A 24,202-nucleotide genomic window follows, 5' to 3' on the forward strand; every position below is an offset into this window, starting at 1 on the left:
ACCTAGCAATGTCACACGAGGGAGAGTAAAATCAGATCCCAGAGCTCTGTCCAAATTTGCTGAGCACCTACACTGAATAAAGCTCTACCCCAAAGGTGACATACCTTAGAATAAAATATGCCCCTGCCCTCAAGGCCCTTGAGTCCCTGTAACTTTTGTGTGATTTAAATCAATTCAATGGAAATCAGAGACATTATCATAGAAAAATTTTACAGTCTCATTTGCCTCTTAAGATATCTCCAATTCAAATGAAGCTTTCCATCTGACAAAAACCTAAAATATATACTAATCAAGATAAAAATATCCAGACTGATGATGGCCACAATGATAACCATTTATTACTGAGCTCAGTGTACTAGGCGTTATTTAAAATGCTTTCCAATTTCTAATACACAACAATGGCATTAGATACTATTATTATTATTATTTTAAAAAATGAGTTAAAAAGCTTACAGATTTAATAACCTGTCCAAATTTATGTATGCTAATAACCACTACACAATGCAGCCTCCAATTTCAAAAGATCTGCCCTCATTCTATAAGTTCTTTAAGAAAGGATAACAGCTCCACTAAACACATGTACAGAGTTTCATCTGTCTCTATGGGCCTGTTTTTCCAGAAAAACATCTATTTCTGCTTTATTGACTATGCCAAAGCCTTTGACTGTGTGGATCACTATAAATTGTGGAAAATTCTGAGAGAGATGGGAATACCAGACCACCTGATCTGCCTCTTGAGAAACCTGTATACAGATCAGGAAGCAACAGTTAGAACTGGACATGGAACAACAGACTGGTTCCAAATAGGAGAAGGAGTACGTCAAGGCTGTATATTGTCACCCTGCTTATTTAACTTCTATGCAGAGTACATCATGAGAAACGCTGGGCTGGAGGAAGCCCAAGCTGGAATAAAGATTGCCGGGAGAAATATCAATAACCTCAGATATGCAGATGACACACCCTTACGGCAGAAAGTGAAGAGGAACTAAAGAGCCTCTTGATGAAAGTAAAAGAGGAGAGTGAAAAAGTTGGTTTAAATCTCAACATTCAGAAAACTAAGATCATGGCATCCGGTCCCATCACTTTATGGGGAAACAGTGGAAACAGTGGCTGCGGATGGTGATTGCAGCCATGAAATTAAAAGACACTTGCCCCTTGGAAGGAAAGTTATGACCAACCTAGACAGCATATTAAAAAGCAGAGACATTACTTTGCCAACAAAGGTCTGTCTAGTCAAGGCTATGGTTTTTCCAGTGGTCATGTATGGATGTGAGAGTTGGACTATAAAGAAGCTGAGCACCAAAGAATTGATGCTTTTGAACTGTGATGTTGGAGAAGACTCCAGAGTCCTTTGAACTGCAAGGAGATCCAACCAGTCCATCCTAAAGGAGATCAGTCCTGGGTGTTCATTGGAGGGACTGATATTGAAGCTGAAACTCCAATACTTTGGCCACCTCATGCGGAGAGCTGACTCATTTGGAAAGACCCTGATGCTGGGAAAGATTGAGGGCAAGAGGAGAAGGGGATGACGAAGATGAGATGGTTGGGTGGCATCACCGACACAATGGACATGGGTTTGGGTGAACTCTGGGAGTTGGTGATGGACAGGGAGGCCTGGCGTGCTGCGATTCATGGGGTCGCAAAGAGTCGGACACAACTGAGTGACTGAACTGAACTGGTGCGTCTGTTTGCTTTGACTATCCCCAAATTAAATCAGTATCAGGAAAGCAAGCTAGGAGCTCAAAGCTGACAGAAATATTACCCATTTGGAAAGGGCCATTTGTGGTGAAAAAAATAAATCAGTAAGGTAAAGAATAGAAAGTGTTTACCACGCAAGTTCCCAACACCTCATTCTTTGTGAACTGAAGGAATTATTGGAGAAAATTATATTTTTAGAAAAGCATTTAGGGACTTCCCTGGTGGTTCAGTAGTTATGACTTTGCCTTCCAATATAAATGGCATGGGTTCTATCCCTGGTTGGGGAGCTAAGATCTCACAAGCCTCGTGGTCAAAAAACCAAAACATAAAACAGAAGCAATCATGTAACAAGTTCAATAAAGACTTTAAAAATGGTCCACATTAAAAAAAAAAAAATCTTAAAAAAAGAAAAGCATTTAAATTTATCCTCAGAGTATAACTGATACAAAGGTCATTTCAACAAAATGATTTTCAGAGTAACAGAAGCAGAACTTAGGGAGGTGGCACTCAAGAGAAGGCCACAGCAGAATCAAGACTGACTTGCTCCCAGGTTCAAGGAGTAGAAACATAGACCTCATTTCCCCAAGATCCTGCTGGGACTGAATATCTTTACTTACTTAACTACTCATCCATGACACTATCTGAAAAAAATGCTGACCCTGCAGCTTTGTGCAGATGCCTGCTGTGGCCTCAACAACTCTCTTTATTGAAATATCCATTTTCCTGTCTAACAGAGCCCAGAGTTTGAACTTCCTTCACTTGAGCTGACTTCCTACTGCTTTATTTATGCTATGGCGGCATTTGTCCTAGGTGTGCAATATCTGTCTCTGTGATCACGTACAGTCCAGGGCGAAGAAAAATACAAGCAGAAAATGAAAAGGAAGAGACATTTCTTTCACTGTCTTGCAAAGTAAAACAACTACGGTTAGGCAGGAAAAAAATTCCTGTAAAAAATTAACTCCAATCGTGTTTTAGTTACAAAGGAAAACTGCTGATGTAAGCAAACTGATATGTATGTGTATGTGTGTCCCGTCTCACCAATGTGCAAGCTTCTCTTCTGTATTATAAGGTGCTAAAGGGCATGGGTAAATTCAAGAAACCTCCCTTCTTACGGGGGACGATGCCAAGGCCAGGGCCATGGTGGCTGTGCTCCCCACTAGGTACTCTCTGGTTGTAAACGAGCTGAGATGATTTGCTGATGACGTGACCAGGTTTGTCTCTACATAGTGAGACAGAACCCTGCCCAGGGGAGGGGCTTATTTAACACAAGTTGGACTAAACTGAAATCATGTCAGTGTTATCCAGTTACCTCCACTAACAACCAATCTAGGCGAGCTTTGATATTTTCTAAATTGTTCGTTTGCTTTACTCTCTTTAGAATTGTTACTGTTTTTAAAGTGTAGGCATATGGTTATACTTAGCTGGAAGTAAATATTTAACCCAATCTCTACTAAGTAAAGCCATTAACATTTTACATACAATCTGAAGACATATACAAAAATACACATATACACAAACACACATTTGGAATAAAAGCTGCTCTCATTGTAAGAGTGCTGTTTTCTTTCTGGTAACAGTGAATGGAGATTTACACATCAGGAGGCAGACACCCTACCATTTATCTTTCGTCAGCCCATCTGCCAAAATACATCAACTTTCCTCTCCTCCTCCACCTCCTCAGTCATGAATGCCCTCATATTCAGGACGCACGCATGCTAAGTCACTTCAGCCGTGTTCGACTCTGAGACCCCATGGACTGTAGCCCACCAGGCTCCTCTGTCCATGGGATTCTCCAAGCCAGAATACTGGAGTGGGTTGCCAGGCCCTCCTCCAGGGGATCTTCCTGACCCAGGGTAGAGCCTGCATCTCTTGTGTCTCTAGCACTGGCAGGCGGGTTCTTTATCACTAGTACCACATGGGAAGCCCTAAATTCAGAACACAGTAGCTGCTTATTTTAAAAAAATCTAGAACCTCACAGCTGCTCCCAACATGTATCATTTTGTTCCCACTGCAAAGCTTTCACGTTGTCTGTCAAAACCGAAAACCTGTTTCCTACTTTTCATTGGACAGATTGATTAAACTGATAAAAATAGAACCCCAAACTGCCATAGCTCTTTTAGTCATCTTAATGAATTGTAATTAGTTTCTAAATATTCAGTTCCTGATTCCCTATAAAACTGAGGGCACAGGCTCATGCGAGCTCTGGTTATTTCTTAACACCAGTGCTGGTAACAGAAATGTAACGGTCCATTTCTTTTCCGTGGTCTTTATGTTTTCAACCCTGATTAGCATGTGTGTGGCTGGTAAATAACTAAATTGGTTTTTACAGTGAGTGACATATTTTGAAATCTGCAGAGCATCTTATGCTGGGAAATCAAGCCAACCCTTGCTTTTCCCAAGATAGCTCTGTGCACTCCAGTAATAATAAGCTGGAGCAGATCTTGACTTTCCTATTAGCATCTCACAATTTATGAGCTTTTGATATCCATGGGATGATTTTTAGAGGATGATTTTAATTCCCCAATGTACCCAGATAACTAGGAAAATAAAAGACAATAAATGAGTGCTTTAGAGAAGGAATTTAACTAAGAATTTAAAGCTTCACCCAAGCTGAAAGTAATCAAAGAAACTTTATAATGGTCCTGATCTGACTTCAGTATTCCCTTGACATTATAAAAGGAATGTATCAGCTTTGAATAACTTACTCCATTTAGGCTGCACAACTATTCTATGACGCAGCAGTCATTATCTACAATAGTTGTATGAGGAGATTAAGGCTCAGATATTTTAGGCAAGTTACAGAATTAGGAATTAGCAGATCTTAAACTCAGTCCAGAGCCAGCTGCATTCAGTCTAGATCAGCCATCTTCACAGTGCTCACCAACCCCCAGGCAGAAAGTGAGCTCTTGAACTTCCTGACAGTTACTGCAGGCACCACGTGGATCCTTGCGGGGCTTCCCAGGTGGCGCCAGTGATAAAGAACCTGCCTGCTAATGCAGGAGACCTAAGAGACACATGCTGGATCCCTGGGTCAAGGAAGATCCCCTGAAGGAGGGCATAACAACCCACTCCAGTATTCTTGCCTGAAGAATCCCATGGACAGAGGAGGCTAGCAGGCTCTAGTCCATAAGGTCACAAAGAGTCGGGCGTGAATGAAGCGACTTAGCACGTAGCACATGGACCTGTGTATCAAGTTTAAACCTAAAAAATATTCAAAGTTCATTTCATGGATTATCCGAGACTTTTGGCTTCAATTTATCACTGATTACATATTGAGCAGGAAATGATAGGGCTATAATTTTCAACCATGATCTTATGTAAAGATTTAACATATCTGTGGAACTATTTGAAAAATCAAATATAAAGAAACTTGTACCTCAAATAATAATTTTCTTAACAGAATTTGCCTAGTAAGTTTATGGTGGAAATTAAAGTGTGTATTGTTCTAAGCAAAAATCTTTAAGTTTCTATCAGTATCATCCACTGACAAAGTATTAAAGTCTTAAACTCTGTCACACCTGTAACAAAGCTGTGTGTCAACCACACACTCCCTACATGCTCCAGGTAAACCACATTTAATCTATATATCCTTCAATTACCAATTCATTAGAAGTTTGGAACTCCATAGTAATTAAGTATTTAAGCAACAAGTTTGGAGGAATCACCATCCAAAAGTATTGAGAACTCACTAAGTGAACAGAATTAGAAATGGATTTTTTTTCTTTCCCCCAAAGTGAATTCAGATTATACCAACTCCCTGGTATAATTCCAGCTACTTAAACACAAACACCTCTGATAGGTCATTATTAGGAATTGCTGCTAATTATGCATTAGGTTCTACTGGGAAACTCCATTACATGTCTTGTGACAGCATTTGTCCCAGACTATCTTTACAAGGATGTCTGTAAAGTGAACAGCCTAGAAGGATGAAGACAGTGTCTCCCTCCTGGACAAACGACAGACTGGTTACCTGACCAGGGTATTAAACGCTGGATATGTGCCAGGAGCCCTTTGTAACAGCAGCCCCCAACTGCTTTGGCACCAGGAACCAGCTTCCGTGGAAGACAATTTTTCCACGCACCAGAGGGCCAGTGGGGGTGAGGGGATGGTTTCAGGATACTGCAAGTGCATTACATTTATTGTGTACTTTATTTCTAATCTCATGCCGCCGCTGATCTCACAAGGAGGTATTGGTCCGAAGCCTGGAGGTTGGGGACCCCTGCTTTATAAGAATCCGCCTCAGCTGTGACACAGACCCTCCTAGGTGAAGCGACCCCACTAGGGGTCGCTAGGCACTGCCCCTCTGGGAGTTGGAGGACAAGAGAAACTGAGGCAAACTGGAAGCTCCTGCTGCTGGCTGGGCCATGAGGAAATAAAATCCTTTGTGTCTGACCCAAGATTTTCCTATTTCCAACGGGTATAGAACTGGGTCAGGCTCAGAGTTCACAGGCAAGGTAAAATCTCAGAGCCTTTACTGCTCTTCACACTTATGTATGATTGATTAAGTATTTGCAGAGGCTCTTAAGTCCAAGGTAAGTTTCTGCACCTCCCTTCTGAAGCCTGAAACTCACAGCCACCACGTGTGTTCACATAATTACGGCAAACCCACTGAAGAAAACCATCTTCCTACAAGACCTGGCCACCTGACAGCTAGTAAAATGAGGGGGTTGCAGAACAAGCGGAGGCGGCTCGTCCACTGTCCGCTTGTTAGTACCTTAGTGACCGTGGATCTGCACGCCCAAAACAAGACATCCTTCTAATGCCCTGATGGATTACATGCTTTCCCAGGCTGACCTGTAAATCCCCGCCATCAATCAGTTTCACGGGAAGAAAAGCTCGTGTCTTGCTCCTGTTTTTTGCTCAGGTTTTTGAGGCGCGGAGGTGCCCCTACCTGGTTCCGCTCCCCCACCTTGCCAGTCTGGCACGTGGACAGTAATAACGAAGATTTACAGGGCCCTTCTCAACAACCATTTGATCCTTGTCCCACCTGGAGATGCCGACGAAATGTAGGCTCTCTTCACAAGAGGCTTGGTGAATCCAAGTGCTGCCCCCGAGCCCAGGTCTGGTAATTGATGCAACAGACGTGTCAGCTCGGGGCTTCCGAGCCTTTCCCCTGTAACAGTTTCAGTCTCCGGTTCAGTGAAGGGCTTAGCCTGGGCGGCCTGGTCCAGCCTCCTCGCAGCATCTCCCGCGCCACCCAATGGCGGGGCTGCGCCTGCGCACCGCACCTCCTGCCTCCGCTTCCGGGAGACCACAGGTCCCATCACCCACCCGCACCCACACACAGCTGCGAGACAGCAAGGCTCTGCCCCGCCTCGCGCCCACTGTGGCTCTCTCAAAGCTCCTTTGTGCTAAATCGCCGCAGCCAACCTGACTTCTTTGCGGCACTATGGACCGCAGCCCGCTAGGCTCCTCTGTCCAAAGGACTCTCCCAGGCAAGAATACTGGAGTGGGTTGCCAATTCCTTCACCAGGGGATCTTCCCTGTCCAGGAACTGAACCCCTGTCTCCTGCGTTGGCAGGAGGGTTCTTTACCACTAGCGCCACCTGGGAAGCCCCTTTAGCTCTTTTCAGCTACTCTCAAAATGGCCCCATGAGCGGCAAGGGAGGACAGCCGTTACAGAGCAGGACCTAGAGCCAGAAGACATGGAGTTTAGAACTCCAGCTCAATTACATATTAGTTGTATGATCTCAGGTGACTTATTTAACTTCTCTGTGCCTCAGTTTCATCATCCGTATAATGGGGATAATAACTACCTCTGTTACAGGATGCTGTAAATATGGCATGAATTAATTACTCCAAGCAGGCCTATACTCAGAAAATGGATCTGTCACCACTACTAGTACAACCACTCCAAGTCCGAGTCCCCACTGGACACACCGATCCCATTTTCAACTAGCACCGCAATTTCTCATTGTCAGGCCTGGACCTGAATTCAGGTGAACTTTTCCAGGGTCGCCACATCCACATCTAGCCTAGCCCACTCTGCCATCAGAAATGTAATTGTCAAAGACAACATGACAAGCTCCAGAAATCTTTATCATTGAATGAATAAATGCACTGAGCAACTGTGTCCTTCACGATATATATTCTGAAAGAGAAATGAAACTCTGGGCTAGGCCATCCTCTGCCTGCTCTTTGAGTAAATTAACATAGTAGGCAGAAAAATAATCCCCCTCCACGCCCCTCACAAGACATCCATGAACTTCTCCTGTAACCTATGAGTATGTTACCTTACCTGACAAAAGGACTTTGCAGACTTGAGTAACAAGAACATTGAGATGGCAGGTTTTCCTAGTTTATCTAAGTGAACCCAATCTAATCACATGAATCCTTAAAGCAGAGAAAGCACCCCGGCTGCAATGAATCAGAGAGATGGCAACCCAAGAAAGATTCAACTCAACATGGCTGGCTTTAAAGACCTTGCAAGGGGTACAAATCAAGGAATGTGGCCTCAAGAAGCTGAAACAGGCGAGAAAATGGATTCCCCCTGGAGCCTCCAGAGAGGAACGCAGACCGGCTAACACCTTGGTGTTAACTCAGTGAGACCTGTGTGGGCTTCTGATCTCTAGAACTTTAAGATAACAAATCCCTATCAAGTTGCTAAGTTTGTGGTAACTTGTTACTGCAACAATAGAAAGCTAATGGAGTCCCTCTGGATTCCCCTCATAGGGAAAGACCACAGCCAGTATATGGGTACTATATTACCGTGGGATTGAGCAACAGAAAAGCACACACTTCCTCACTAATTCATTCTTTCACTGAGTCACTGGATGAATTTGAATTATGAAGCACTTGCCATAAGCCAGGCACCATTCTATGTGTTATGAAAAACAACAGGAAACCAAAGAGGCACGGTTGGCTTCTGTTGCATGGAGCTTATGTCCCAGAGGTAACAGAGAGAGAGAGAGACAGAGACTAAACAGGCCAATAAAGAAAGAAAACCATTGCAACAGTGATAGGTGCTGTGAAGAGAATGAAACAGAATGATGAGACAGAGAACACAAGGAGCAGAGCTAGGGGGAAGGAAATCCCAGACTGGGTGGGAGGAAAGCTCTCTAAGAAATGACATTTGAGCTGAAATCAAAAAGGTACAAGGAGTCAGCAAGGCAGAGATCTAAGTCAGCTCCCGAGCTGCTAACCCGCGGCTGACCAAGACATTCTTACAGAGACTGTAAGAGATGAAATAGCCGCTCTGAGAAACTGACACGACTTCTTGCTCCGAAGAAAAGTGCGCCGCGTGAATCGCTGCTCCGAAGAAAAGTACGCCGTGTGAACTGTTTCGCTCATTTTCCTGTCCTCGCTCTTCACAACCATGACTTTCAAGGCTCTATTTTTTAACATACTTAAGGAGCAGGGTAAAGGCACCACTACCCCCCGAGTCCCTGATAAGCACTCTTCATGAGATCACTTGGTGCTCTCCTTATCTGAATATGGACGTGGTTAGGTTCCGGGATGGCTAGATTGCTCTTATTTGTGATGGATTCCCCAGTGGCTGATGCCTCTATCAGTGACACTAGCTCCAGGACCAAATTCCTCGCTCAGGGTTCAGACTCAGATGGAGAACCAGAGCTGATGCAGACTCCACTGGTTCTCCTGTACGCTTAATTAGGAGGAAAAAATATCAAAGTCTGTAGATGGTGAGGAAACGTGTAAGATTCTCTCTCCTGTCCTGTCAGGGAGGAATGATGGCCACTGATAATCAAAACATACATACACAGGATAAACCACTTGATTTATCTATATTAAAGGGCAACGTGCTCTGACAACTATGGTAAGATAGTGAAAACCGCTCCAATTTTTAGTAAGACTGCCATAGTGTCATTAATATCTTTCACAACTGCTTCTTTCTTAGGCCCTTTCTGAAGGTCAAACTAGAATATCCAAGGAATCTGCCATGAGTCAGCGTTTCCAGACATACACACACAATTCAGAGCAGTGCACACCGTCTTGCACACTTGCTAAGGGTTTCTTCCACATACACCTTCCCATGTGAGACGGGGACAAAGCTGAGATACACAAATGAGTCCATTTCTAGAGGTATGCTACCCATCCCTTATATGTTAAGATAATAAACACACATATAGAAATTAAAATTTCACTTCAGCCATGAAATTAAAAAATGCTTGCTTCTTGGAAGAAAAGCTATGACAAACCTAGATGGCATATTAAAAAACAGAGACATCACTTTGATAACAAAGGTCCATATAGTCAGAGTTATGGTTTTTCCAGTAGTCATGGATGCATGCGAGAGTTACACCATAAACAAGGCTGATAACTGAAGAATTTATGCTTTTGAACTGTGATGTTGAGAGTGTTGAAGATTCTTGAGAGTCCCTTGGATTGCAAGGAGATCAAACCAGTCAATCCTAAAGGACATCAACCCTTAATATTCATTGAAAAGAGTGATGCTAAAGATGAAGCTCCAGTAATTTAGCCATTTGATGCAAAGAACTGACTGACTGGAAAAAACCCTGATTCTGGGAAAGACTGAAGGCAGTAGAAGATGACGACAGAGGATGCCATGATTGGATGGCATCACTGATTCCAGGAGATAGGGAAGGACAGGGAAACCTGGTGTGCTGCAGTTCATGGGGTCACAAAGACTCGGATGCAACTTAATGACTGAACAATAACAACATATAGACTTACTATTGAGTGGGAAGGCTTCTGTGTTGGGGAGTTGGGGTGCAAGGTTAACACTGTGTAACTCACTAACCCTGAGGATGGTGATCAGATTTTAGAGCCAGAATATCTGAGTCTGATTTCCAACTCCACCAAATAACAACTATATGACCTTAAAAGGACACACCTCTGATCAAGCATCAATTCTTTCTTCTCTATTGATTGAGGTTGAAAGAAATGCCCTTTCACCTGTTCAGAGGGTTCTCACAACTATAAAATGAGGTTGTTGGGAAAGAGCAAATTAGCCAAAGCGGCAGTGGTCAGGCTCTCTCGCCCCATGTCCTCTCGCTCTCCCCCCACGTTTTGTAAATAATGATTTTGTAGCGGCTGAGCTCACTCATAGCACTGCACACACCTCACGAGCTATGTGCTTGGCCATGGGCTACTTTTGTTCTGTAAGCACATATAAGCTCCACCTGGAAAGCCCTTGAGGGCGTGTTGGGCTTGTTGTGTTAACGTTATATTATGTCTCCTGCTGTCATGTGGGGTACAAAAAGGTAGAGTCTGCTTCTTGGGTGCATTTTGATCATTTAAAAGGTGAGTTTCTAAAATCTTAAATTTTTCTCTTGAATCTTTGGATTCCCTTTTGATCTCAAGAGAAATTAACACTACGCACTTTAGAAGTTCTCAATATTGTTTTCTTGTAGATGGGAGCTCTCATCACCAGGTATATTTAGGATCGTAGAACTAAAATTTTTAACATAATGAATCATTGATTTACTTACGAACAGTACTACAGATAACAAGTAGCTTACTCAGTAATGAATCTGCCTGCAATGCAGGAGACCCAGCTTTGATTCCTGGGTTGGGAAGATCCCCTGGAGAAGGAAATGGCAACTCATCCTAGTATTCTTGCCTGGAGAATCCCATAGAAAGAGGAGCCTGGCAGACTACAGTTGCAGAAGTCAGACACAACTTAGCGTCTAAACCACAGATAATAAGTACATATTTTTTAATAATTTAAATCTTAGAAATTAAAGCAGATACCTTTTAGAATTGTGAAGATTTAGTGAGAAAACTGTGGTCATGTTAAATGCACAATAGATCTCTCTTCAGCTGTAAATGCAGTCAGTTTATACCTTTGAACGAGTTTAGTTTCTTGATCTTTATCTGTACATGTAAAGGCTTCCTACATAGAACATATATGAAAACAATACATGTGTATACAAAAGTCTGACTTATAAACAAAAGTATTTGTTACATATTATGAAGTATAATAGGAGAAGGAAATGGCAACCCACCCCAGCATTCTTGCCTGGAGAATCCCATGGACAAAGGAGCCTGGCGAGCTACAGTCCATGGGATCACAAAGAGTCGGACACGACTGAGCGACTAACACACACACACGGCTGCTGCACCAGCCAGAAAAGAATAAAAACAGTTCCTACAACTTCTCGCATTTTCTTCCAGCCTCTTAGCTCGCGCCTTGCCTAAAGCGGGATAAGCACACAGTGCGCACAGTGAGACACACAGAGAGATGTACTTTGTGAACTAAATACAAGTGTAAACCCAAGTCCCCTGGCCTTCTCCTTCATGGTGCTACAAGTGTGCTGGGTTTAAGGCAAAAGCCTGGGTCCCAGGTCTCCACACACTGCCGGGGATTCCTCTTCTCAATCATTCTCTCTGCAGTGCCCAGGTGGCAGTGGGCAAGGCCATTCTTAATCTGAGAGCCTTTCTCTCCTCTTTGCCTGTGCTTTTCCCCGTTGCACTGGCCTTCAGTACTCCACCAGTCCACAGGTTACAATGGACACCACTAACGACCCTGTCTGGACACACAACTTCCAGTAGAACACCAACTCCAGGCCCAGCCATCAGGGAAACCATTTCCACTCTTGGGCCTTGCTCTTTCAAAAAATGACCACCAGGAAGGAGTCATTAGGCATTATGACCAGTTCTTTACAGGGACTGACAAACATTATATATTAAGGGCCAGATAATATTTTAAACTTCAAAGGCTTTAGTAATGTATCTAACACATTCTTTTTTGCTTGGTTGTTTCAACGCGTTAAAAACATTCCCGAGCCATTGTCCTTACAAAAACAGGTCTGGATATGTCCTAGGGCCAAGTTTGCCCACCCATGCCTTATGCCACAGCCTCCTTCCTCTGGGAGCACACTTGTTTCTGTGTGTGTGAGGAGGTGTCTGCTATAACAAGGGGAGTTGAGGGGATGCTAGTTAAGTCAGGAGAGGTACCTTGAGTCTCTGTTACCTCGGCTACCCAGGCTGTTGCTCAGCCGAGTCCCACTCACAGACTTCTTCCCATGTGGCTTTCTCTCAGTCTGGCCTCTTTTGAGGAATCCTGAGCCATGGGAGAAAGCAGTCCATGTCTGAGCTCCAGAAGTGAGCCAGGCTCAAGTTCTCACACTCAGTGCTCCTGTAAAGCAAGCATGTGGCTTCCATGCCCCCTGGACATTCTATGGCAGTTAGAAGGCCACTCTGACCACAGCACACGGATGGAACCCGCGGGCTGCAGTTACCTATGATACCAGCCAGCTAGGCAAAAAGGCATCACTGGGCCACCTAGAGTACCTTAGACATTTATAAGCTGCTATGGACAGGACAGGAGTCACTAAGTCATGTCTGATTATTTGCGACCCCATGGACTATAGCCTTCCAGGCTCCTCTGTCCATGATATTTTCTAGGCAAGAAGACTGGAGTCGGTTGCCATTTACTTCTCCATAAGATGCTATGCCTATTATCAAAAAGGTAGGAGCGGGGGAAAGAGGACAAGGAAGAAGGAAAAAGGGAGATGAGGAGGGAAAGAAAAGGAAGAGAAGCCACTGAAGAATATTTCATTTGGATGTCATTATAACCACAGAGCCATTTTCACCTGATACTTACAGCAAGTTTATCAAACACTGTCACATTATCCAAAAGCAAAAGTGAGACGACTCATTGTTGATGGCAAGGCCAAAGAATGTTCAAACCACCACACAACTGCACTCATCTCACACACTAAGCAAAGTAATGCTCAAAATTCTTCAAGACAGGCTTCAACAGTACGTGAACCGTGAACTTCCAGATAGTTAAGCTGGATTTAGAAAAGGGAGAGAAACCAGAGATCAAGTTGCCAATATCCACTGGATCATCAATAAAGCACAAGAGTTCCAGAAAAACATCTAGTTCTGCTTTACTGACTATGCCAAGGCCTTTGACTGTGTGGATCACAACAAACTGGAAAATTCTTAAAGAGATGGGAATACCATACCACCTTAAATGCCTCCTGAGAAATCTGCATGCAGGTCAAGAAGCAACAGTTAGAACAGGACATGGAACAACGGACTGGTTCAAAATTGCGAAAGGAGTACATCAAGGCTGTATATTGTCACCCTGCTTATTTAAATTATATGCATCATACAAAATGCCAGGCAAGCTGGAATCAAGATTGCTGGAAGAAATATAAATAATCTTGGACATGCAGATGATACCACCCTTATGGTAGAAAGTGAACTAAAGAGCCTCTTGATGAAAGCGAAAGAGGAGAGTGAAAAAGTTGGCTTAAATCTCAACATTCAGAAAACTAAGATCATGGCATGTGGTCCCAGCACTTCATGGGAAATAGATGGGGAAACAGTGTCAGACTTTATTTTGGGGCTCCAAAATCACTACAGATGGTGACTGCGGCCATGAAATTAAAAGACGCTTGCTCCTTGGAAGAAAAGCTATGACCAACCTAGACAGCATATTAAAAAGCAGAGATATTACTTTGCCAACAAAGGTCCATCTAGTCAAAGCTATGGTTTTTCCAGTGGTCATGTATGGATGTGAGTTGGACTATAAAGAAAGCTGAGTGCAGAAGAATTGATGCTTTTGAACTGTCATGTTGGAGAAGACTCTTGAGAGTCCCTTGGACTGCAAGGAGATCCAACCAGTTCATCCTAAGGGAAATCAGTCCTGAATATTCATTGTAAGGATTGATGCTGAAGCTGAAACTCCAATATTTTGGCCACCTGATGTGAATAGCTGACTCACTTGAAAAGACCCTGATGCTGGGAAAGATTGAGGGCAGGAAGAGAAGGGGGTGACAGAGGATGAGATGGTTGGATGGCATCACCAACTCAATGGACATGAGTTTGAGTAAGCTCTGGGAGTTGGTGATGGACAGGGAGGCCTGGCATGCTGCAGTCCATGCGGTCTCAAAGAGTTCGACATGACTGAGCAACTGAACTGACTGAAAGGAGAGAGAGTAAGTTTGGTCCTCCATTGAACATCTCCCCTTCTTAATAGATAACTTCACTTGGATTCTTCTTGATTTTCACACACATGCCATAAGCCAAGGCATTCCCATGTGTAGAGGGTGCTCAGCTACAGATCAGTGAGTGAGTCCCCTTAGCCCACAAAGGAGCCAGAAACAGGGCCCCTTCATCTCTGTGTCTCAGCATAGATCGGTCACCTGAAGGTGCCTTTCTCAGGGCATGAATGGGGGATGGAAGTCCCCTCTGACCCTGGCAGATCCAGCTGTGCCCAAGGACACCCGTGTTGGTGGGTTCTCATCCTGACTCTTGTCCTTGACAAGCTGCACAACACCACGCAGAGGTTGTGACTTGGGCTGCGAGTCAACGTCCACAGACCCAATGAATTCAGTCCATCTTCTAAGCAACTGGTACTAAGCTGACATGGAAGCCGGTGATAATATTCACAGCACTGATGATGGTGACGGTGGTGCCGTTACCAACTGGTCAGCCGGAAAGCCTTTGCTCATTGTCACTTAAGGAGGGCTGACTTTGAGAGGACTGGAGACAATTTAGAGACGGAGAGGGTGAAGCCATCCCGAGAGCTGGTAAGCTGTAGGAGGAGGGTAACTAACAGCCATGAAGATGATCAGAAAGAAGGGTTGAAAAAAAAAATTTAGCCTAACTAAGACACCAGAGCTGACTGCTGGAGCTGAGATGGAGGCCTGTTCCCCACAGAAGATGCCGTAATGCTGGGAGGTCTACACAGAAAGAGCACTTTCCTCAGTAGCGGGAAGGTTTGGGAGGCCTTGTTTGGGCTGATAGAAGAGGAACACAGCTGAGAAGTTGGGGGTCAGTGATGAGGTTTCAGCCATCCAGAGGAGAAGGAAGAGACACAGGTGGTGCCTGGAGCTGCACCAGGAGGAAAATGGAAACCCTAAACTGCCTGTAAGCGGCCAGGGAGAGTACCAGTGACAGATCGGAACGGGGAGGAGGAAAGGTCAGGTAGTCAGGGCCGGTGGAAGTGCCCGGCCCAGGGCAGACTGATGGCTGTGTTTTGGTTGCCAAGACAACGAGCCTAAATAACAGCCAGAGAGGCCCCAGACTCTCTCTGGAGTCCATCTGCTCTGGGTTATGCCTTGCAGACCTGATCTTCTCCCCTTACGCGTACCATGTGCTACTCTTGTTGCGTGAGGTGTGTTTATCACCAGAAATAACTCGCCCCTGACTGTACCAAGATTCTGCAGGTTACAATCAATCACGATCCAGAAACACATATTTTTCAGCATCGTTAGTGGAAACAAATGTCTGCAACAACTAACCCGAAGCCAATCATAGGAAAGAAAAAGAAAAGCTTTCTAACCTTTAGCAGTACGCAGAACTTCTTTAAACACCGAGAATGTTACAGCAGAGATCTACCTTTCCCAGCAGAGAATGTACTTCATATTTTCCTCTGGAAACTAAAGATACTACATATAAATTTGAAATCATATATTTCTTCAAAGTATTAATTTTTAAAGCGACCAAAATTGCTAACAACCAGGGAAAGTACCGATTTATAAATTACGTGCTTGGTACATAGTATACATTGTGAATTTGCATGCATATTAAATGCAAATAACCAGAAGAGTGTAACATTAAAGCTTCAAATTTATATGTGCAAAAGACAGTAAATTCTAACACTGACATTCTTCCCAGAAAAAAAATTAACTCGCCACATCCCATGAGATTATTGCACTCAGGGGAGCAGCCTCAGTGCAGAGTTCAGGAAGAATATAACTTTTATCAGTTATGCCCACCCCACTAACCAGGTAGAGCTCACAAGACCATTTGGCATCATGTGAGACAGTGGTAGGGTATTGATACTGCTCAGCTTTTCAAAGTTTGTTTTTTTTTTTAAATAATTTGACAGGAAAAAAATGTTCCACTAAAACTGCCACCTTTGAATCACTAAGAGAACCTTTCTTCATTGTAAAGATTTAAACACTGAGGAAATGGGGCAGAAAACAGCTGACTCCGCTCTTCCACTAAAGGAAAAATCAGAGATTTGTGATGGTAAAATTTTACATGTCAGCTTGGTCAGCTGTGGTGCCCAGTTATTTGGTCCAACAATAGTCTAGATGTGGCTGAAAAGGTATTTCTGTAGATGTGACTGACATTATCCATCTGTTAACTTTAAGTGAAAGAGATCACCCTGGACAGTCTGAGTGGGCCTCATACGATAAGCTAAAGGTCTTAAGAGCAAAAACTGAGTTTCCAGGAGAAAAGGGAATTCTGCCTAAAAACTGTAGAAATCTGGCCTATGTTTTTATTTTTTTTCTATTTTGCATAACAAGTTTATTTTTAAAAGGTATATAGACAATAAACAAAGTAAACACACCACCAGATCTTAACTTCTGCCAAGTATTATCTGTGCTAGATAACACTGGAACTTCGTTAAGTTCCAGTCTCTAGACTAATTCAATAATCGTCATCTTCATCAGAGTCCATTACTTTTCTTCTGTTGAATGTAACTGTCGTTTCTTTTCTGTTGCTGGCTTACTTGTTCAAGGATTTCTATTAAACCTTGTTCTGATACCTTCCCACTTAGCTGTCCATACCGTGCCATCTGTGTAAGGTAATTCTCTACTGCTTTAGTTTTCTCAGGCTTTACAAGTGCTAAGTTACTTAACCAGGCCCGGGCTGACTGATCCAGAACTTGGGCTAAGATACTATTTCTCATTTCTGCTTCCCTGTGCTTTGCTTCCTGTTGTGCTGCAGTGCCAGGATCCCCATACTTCGCCTGCAGCCTGGCCAGCCTCTGCTTCCTCAGCGCCTTGAGCTCCTGCTCCGCCATGCTGCGGCTGTCCCGGGCGAGCAGCAGCGAACATGCTTCTGGCCTATGTTTTTAACCTGCTGACTTGCCCTAAAGATTCCAGATTTAAGGCTACAACAACAACATCAATTTAAGGCTACAACAACAACATCACTGGGCTGGCCAGCCCAGTGAGTGTCAGACTTGCCTGCTTCACGCAACTGTGTGAAACAATTACTTAAACAAACCACATATACACACACACACACATATACACACACATGCACACATACACACACACATACATATGCACACATATATACACACATGGCTTCCCTGGTGGCTCAGAGGTTAAAGCGTCTGCCTCCAATGTGGGAGATCTGGGTTCAATCCCTGGGTTGGGAAGATCCTCTGGAGAAGGAAATGGCAACCCACTCCAGTACTCTTGCCCGGAGAATCCCATGGACAGAGGAGCCTGGTAGGCTATAGTCCACGGGGTCGCAAAGAGTCAGACACGACTGAGCAACTTCACCTTCACCTATACACACACATACACACACACACATACATACACATATACACACACATACACACATATATTATACACACACATACACATATACATGTGTATACATACACACATACACATATACACACATATATATACACACACATATACACACACACATATACGCACACACACACATATATATGCACGATATCTATTGATTCTATTTCTCTGGAAAACCCTGAGTGATATGGGATTCAAAAGGATTTCCCATTTAGAACAAAGTGTCCAGTATTATAATCCATCCTGGAGGCTGGGTGAATGCTGCTTCATTTTGATTACAATGTAAAAATTAATGTATTCTTTTATTAATTTTTTTTATTTTGAGACATATAACATTACATCAATTTCACAAGTACAACATAATGATCAATATATGTATATACTGCAGAACAATTGCCATAAGAAGTCAGGTTGTTGTCAATTACCACCCATAACTACAAACTTTTTTCTTGGGATGAGAAGTTTTAAGATCTAGTCTCTCAGCAAGGTCTGAATGTATAATACAGTATTATAGTCATCATGCTCTACAGTACATGCCAATTACTTACTTATTTTATAACTAGAAGTCTGTACCTTTTGACACTTTTGTTCCTTTTGTTCAAAAAGCTCCACCACTTCAGAATGCAAACCTATCTTGAAAATTGCCTTCCTGATACTCATTTAAAGACTTTTCACTCCAATAAGCTGACTCTAAGAAGAATAAGGGGGAACTGTATTTGTAAAGAGGGCTCATGAAAATCTCTTGGGTGGCTGAACATCTGGTTAGCAATACTGGTTTGGAGCTCACCTTGTTTGTATTTATATTGTGAATTCTTTGTAGATGCTAAGTCTTGGGGAATAAGATTGTCCCCCACCCCGCCACATTTATGACCTAAAAGCAAAGATCATACCATCAGCTCTAATAAAGCAAATATCCATGTCAAGTTCAGATCAAACAATTTCACGGGTTTAATGCCACTCTGATCGCTCCTTCTCTGTCTCCTTTCTCCCTTGGCCTCACCAAAGCAGCTTACTGTGTGTGCACTCCAGCTTCAGCTCTTACTGTCTCCTCTTTGCAACATGGAATGCTTATCACCACACCCGGATCCAATTACTGTGTGTGTACAGCCCAACCCAGGCCTGTGTTTCCTTTCCTGGACCGATAACTCTTCTCACATCCTTTTATTTATTGCCAACTGTAGGAGCTCCTGGAGGCAGGAAGAATGAGGGGAAGGGTCCTACCATGTCCAAAGGACAATCAATCAATTTAACAAATTTCTATCTTTTGCAAACTGATCCTTTGCCACGTTCCATGACTTGTAAGCTGGGAAGAGAACTGACCTATTCTGGAAGGCATCTGGACATTTGATGCAAATCTTTTGGATAACCCCGACACCTTTTTTTTTTTTTTTGGACCTGTAGGGATGGGAGGAGTTCTCCAAGGCAGCCGAGGAAAACCTCTTCTCTTTCTCCCTTCTTCTCTGCAGCCCTTCCCACCAAGTGCCTGCCTCTTTCCTCTTCTTTCGAGTTTCTGTATAGCCCACAAGGCAAGCATCACCTCCCCTAAATGTCATTGTGGTCATGTCACTTGTTGCCAAGAGTTCCAAATGTTTCTTCAGAAAATTAAATGTCCGTCCCAGATCTCAGGTCCACCAGGTGACTCCCTGCTTTTCTCCTACTAGCCCCGCCCCCGTGCCCTGACCCCGCCCCACGCCCTGCCCCTGCCCCCACTCCCTGGTCCCAGCCCTGCCCAGTCCCTTCTCTGCTCTCCAGATGGTGGTGCTAACCCGGCTCTCTCCTGCGTGCACGCGTGCCCAGTCCCTTCAGCCGTGTCCGACCTTTTGTGACCCGATGGACTGTCCATGGAATTCTCCAGGCAAGAACACTAGAGTGGGAAGCCATTCTCTTCTCCAGGAGATCTTCCCGACCAGGGATCAAACCCATATCTTTCATGTGTCTTGCCCTGGCAGGCAGGTTCTTTACTTGCCCTCTTTTTAGAATCTTCTTTTGAATCTTTGCTTGGAACACAAGTCCCTTAACTTTATAAAACTAACTCCTGCTCATTTTTCACAGGCAACATTCAAGAGCTGATGGACTTCCTGGATCCCATATCCCAAATAACTAACTCAACATGGTTATCCACCATTCCTGATCCAGATATTGAAGCTGGGACTCACAGGTCACATCCAGGAAATCCTGGAGCAAAAAGTCAGTAACCACCTAAGTAATAACGCTCTTGATCTCATCTGAAAGCATGCCTGTTTGTTTCAATCTCCTAATAAAATCACAAATGAAAAACCTCCCTCAAATTTAACCTTTCCTCTCAGCAAATTCTCTTAGACAGGGAAACTGGTCTACACAAGTGTTATTAGGCATGCATACCAGAATGCATTTCCCATTGTGATTTATGCACGTTACCTACAGTTATGGATGTATTTTTGGTAAATTGTTTTTTAAATATTTAATAGCCATTAAATGGGTAAAATAATACTCTGTGCCTTATGGAACAGTGAGAAGTCATTCTAGCACTTTTTGCAAGAATTTGCAATTGTAATCAGTAATTTGGGCAGAAAGAATGCCAATGGTTTTCAATCATCACTGGTAAAAATGTAAATTCTTTAAAATTAAGACTCTGAAGTTCACCTGCATTAATCTACTGCTAATGCAAGCTGGGACTATTCCCTAGGATTTTGAGTGGCTTAACATCAGCAAGACATGTCACAAACCCCATCCAAATCATTCAATACATATTATGCATTATTCCAAACCTCTCAGAAGATGAAACAGAGAGAGGCAATGAGAGTGTTTCAAGAACAAAAGGGAAAATGAAGCACAGAGACCTCGGGTTAAATGTATAAAACCCTTGAGAGGGTTTTAAGGACATTTTAGAGTCCTGAAAAATGAAGACAAATCAGCAGGCCCATTAACTCAGCAGTGAATTAAAGTGTCATTGTTTCCAATTTTAGCCTTGAATATGGAGGGCGCCAAATGGACCACATTCTCCTTCCCTTATGTAGAAGGAGAGTGAGCAGTCACTCCTCTGTATACTGAAGTGCCTTTATTCTTTTCCAGCTAATTTAATGAAAGAGTGCTATCCATTTCCTACCTCTTCTGAAACATTATTACTAACTTCTCTAGGACCACATTAACAATTGGAGATGCGAAACAACACAAGCTTTATTCCCCATTCATTTCAACTTTTCTTTCTTTTAGTCAAAGGTGCTGCTTATTATCTTCAGATGTTCTGTTCTTTAATACCTGAAACAAAGTGGAAAATACAGCATGTGGATAATCCACAAACTGAAGAGTCCAACTCTTGTGACCCCATGTACTGTCGCCCGCCAGGCTCCTCTGTCCATGGGGATTCTCCAGCAAGAATACTTGAGAGGGTTGCTCTGCCCTCCTCCAGGGGACCTTCCCAACCCAGAGATCGAACCTAGGTCTCCCGCATTGCCGGCAGATTCTTTACCATCTGAGCCATCAGGGAAGCCCAATACTTGAGACAAAATGGAAAATACTGCATGTGGATAATGCAGAAACTAAAGAACCTCTGAATTTAAGAAGTGAGCCGTATTCTGCAATCAGCTACATTTGCTTGCCTCACCTCATGGAAATGGAGTCAAAGCAGCTCCTTCCAATCCCTGGATGAGGTAAAAGGTCTGGAAGATCTAATGTGAACACATGTGAGATATTCCTTAAGAATCAGCTTGTATTTATACTAATTTGTTCATGACGCAGTCTCACCAGTTAAGTAGGGATAGGCCCATGGGTTAACTGCCTGCGACTCTTGCAGTCCTTATGCGGGCCTCTGCTTCCACGTGCAGAAGTCAGTGCATTCCAGGTGGTAGGTCTCAGCACACTGCTGTGCTGTGAACTGGTTCCAGATCTGCTGTGAGGTCCTGACTCCACTGGGCCATGACACCCACGTCAACATGCTGCTGTACAAGGCACCACTGCCCTTCTGGAGAAGTGGCCAATGCGGCTGGAGGCAGGTGTTTGCATTTCAGATGTGCAAGGAACATCTGGACGGAGGTGTGGCTCTAGGAAGTTGGGGAGAGAGAATTGCTGGGCAAAGCTACAGGTATCAGCTCCCCAAATTCTCTCTTTATGGATCTCAGAAACTTCTTTCTGCTGGGGGCTAATGCACCCTTTCCTTGGCATCCAAGCAATCTATGGGGTGACTGCTCTGACAATGAACATGCATTTTACAAATTAGGGCCCCACCATTATTTTTAATTACTTCATAGACAAAAAAATATTACAATGGGCAGTATCAGAGTATTGCATGTATAGAGCAAAGAGAAGTATTAAAGCAACTGAATTTTTTAAATACAAACTTTCAAAAATATTGTTGTAAAATTTGGAATAGTGTGGAAACAGCTCAAATATTTCTTAATTGCTACCTGTATAGTATCTCTGACGAACATGAATTCCAGGAGGAGAATCACTGACATCTTGATCAAAAATTCTATGAGACTATTTCAAGCAAATAAGCAATATGAAACAAAGTTGCATTCATGAAAACAAATTCAAGTTTCTTATTAGAAATTTGAGAACATTTTCTTTGTAAGTTTCTTATCTATGCAATAGTCCCAAATGGATGTCCTCAACTATGTGCACCACCATGAGGTGGAATTGAGGGCTGATTTAAATAATGTCCTTATGTTAGCACCTCTGGGATTTTCAATTTTAGGTCTTATCTACTGACCTCTCAAAGAGGAAGATGAGGGTTTCTTTGTTTCATCCACATATACTTGTCCCATGTTCCTGTCTTGTCAGATTTCTAGCGCAAGTTTGATTATGTTAAATACCCATTCTTATAGCATTGTAACTACAGACACCATTAATATCCGAGTCAGGTACTTTTCAAGGGCTTCCCAGGTGGCTCAGTGGTAAAGAATCCAGCTGCAAATGCAGGAGCCAAAGGAGATGCGGGTTCATTCCCTGGGTCGGGAAGATCTCCCGGAGGAGCCAATGGCAACCCACTCCAGCATTCTTGCTGGGAAGCCCCATGGACAGATGAGCCTGGACAGTCCATGGGGTCGCAGAGAGGCAGACACGACGAAACACACCAAGCACACAGGTATTATTAATGCTATTCAATGATTACATTTCCTTTTTGGCATTACTTTTTTTCTCCTTCCTGGAGTTAATCTCTGTTTCATTCGGGTTACTTTCCTTATATATTTACCATGAGGTTATCCCCAAAGCCTCCTCCGGTTCTGTAAACTTCTTTACAATATAAACACATCAGGCGTTTTATCAATGTCATCATCTTCAAGAGGTCTTTCCTGTAGCCCTCAGCTTACTCCTGTTGAGATCGGTGGGTCACTTGTCCCTATCCATGTCTGGCTCTTCTGTTGTCCTGTCTCTGGGATCTGGGGCCTTCTTTCTCCCCCACCCCCAACTGGTTTATGCTATCATTTTGCATTCCAGTCCCCTATAATGAAAAGGACACCTTTTGGGGGTGTTAATTCTAGAAGGTCTTGTAAGTCTTCATAGAGCTGTTCAGCTTCAGCTTCTTCAACATTACTGGTTGGGGTATAGACTTGGATTACTCTATTATTGAATGGTTTGCCCAGGAAACGAACAGAGATCATTCTGTCATTTTTGAGATTGCATCCAAGTACTGCATTTCAGACTCTTGTTGACTGTGAGGGCTACTCCATTTCTTCCAAGGGATTCTTGCCCACAGTAGTAGATACAGTGATCATCTGAATTAAGTTTGCCCATTCCCGGCTATTTTAGTTCACTGGTTTCTAAAATGTTGATGTTCACTATTGCCATCCCCTATTCGACCACTTCCAATTTACCTTGATTCATGGACCTAAAATTCCAGGTTCCTAGGTGTAAGGTCGGACCCTGGTTGCCATGATGAGCTGCCCCTTCCTCTCCCCCTGCCGACGGGGGAAGTCCCTAACAGAGGGAGCCTCCCGGATCCCGGGACCAATGACAGCACACTCCGCCAGCTAAAGCTGCCCTGCCCCAGCTGCATAAGCCGCCCTGCCCCAGCTGCATAAGCCGCCCCGCCCCAGCCGCATAGAGAAACCTATCAGCTCGTGACGCCTCGAACCAGTAACCTATAAACAAACCCCCTTCTGCTAGCCCAGCCATCCCTCGCGACGTGCATATATAAACAAACTCCCAACGCGGTTCGGCGCGGATTCCCTCGACCTGCCTCTTCGGTCCGGGAACCCCGCCCGGGAGCGCTTCGCCATTAAAGCCCGTTAGACATTTTTTGGTGTACCTGGTCGTCTTTTACCTAACATTTGGTGCCCAACGTGGGGCCCGAGGCGAGGGCCC

At 43.7% G+C, this 24,202-nt stretch overlaps 2 protein-coding genes across 2 annotated transcripts in view; both read right to left on the bottom strand.

Annotated features, from left to right (window-relative positions):
* ENOX1 (ecto-NOX disulfide-thiol exchanger 1) overlaps positions 1-24,202 on the bottom strand; it is a 662,416-nt gene that overhangs the window by 479,589 nt on the left and 158,625 nt on the right. The gene's annotated exons all lie outside the window — the stretch shown is intronic.
* LOC120883189 (programmed cell death protein 5-like) lies at positions 16,867-17,682 on the bottom strand. Its single transcript, XM_040267199.1, has one exon. It carries the CDS (start codon positions 17,389-17,391, stop codon positions 17,035-17,037), a length of 357 nt encoding a protein of 118 aa, XP_040123133.1. The 5' UTR covers positions 17,392-17,682; the 3' UTR covers positions 16,867-17,034.

Source organism: Oryx dammah, unplaced genomic scaffold (assembly GCF_014754425.2).
Source record: "Oryx dammah isolate SB20612 unplaced genomic scaffold, SCBI_Odam_1.1 HiC_scaffold_24, whole genome shotgun sequence".
Taxonomy (NCBI): Eukaryota; Metazoa; Chordata; class Mammalia; order Artiodactyla; family Bovidae; genus Oryx; species Oryx dammah.

Excerpts from the sequence above, each read along its gene's own strand:
- LOC120883189 (XM_040267199.1), bottom strand. The coding sequence starts at position 17,391 with ATGGCGGAGCAGGAGCTCAAGGCGCTGAGGAAGCAGAGGCTGGCCAGG.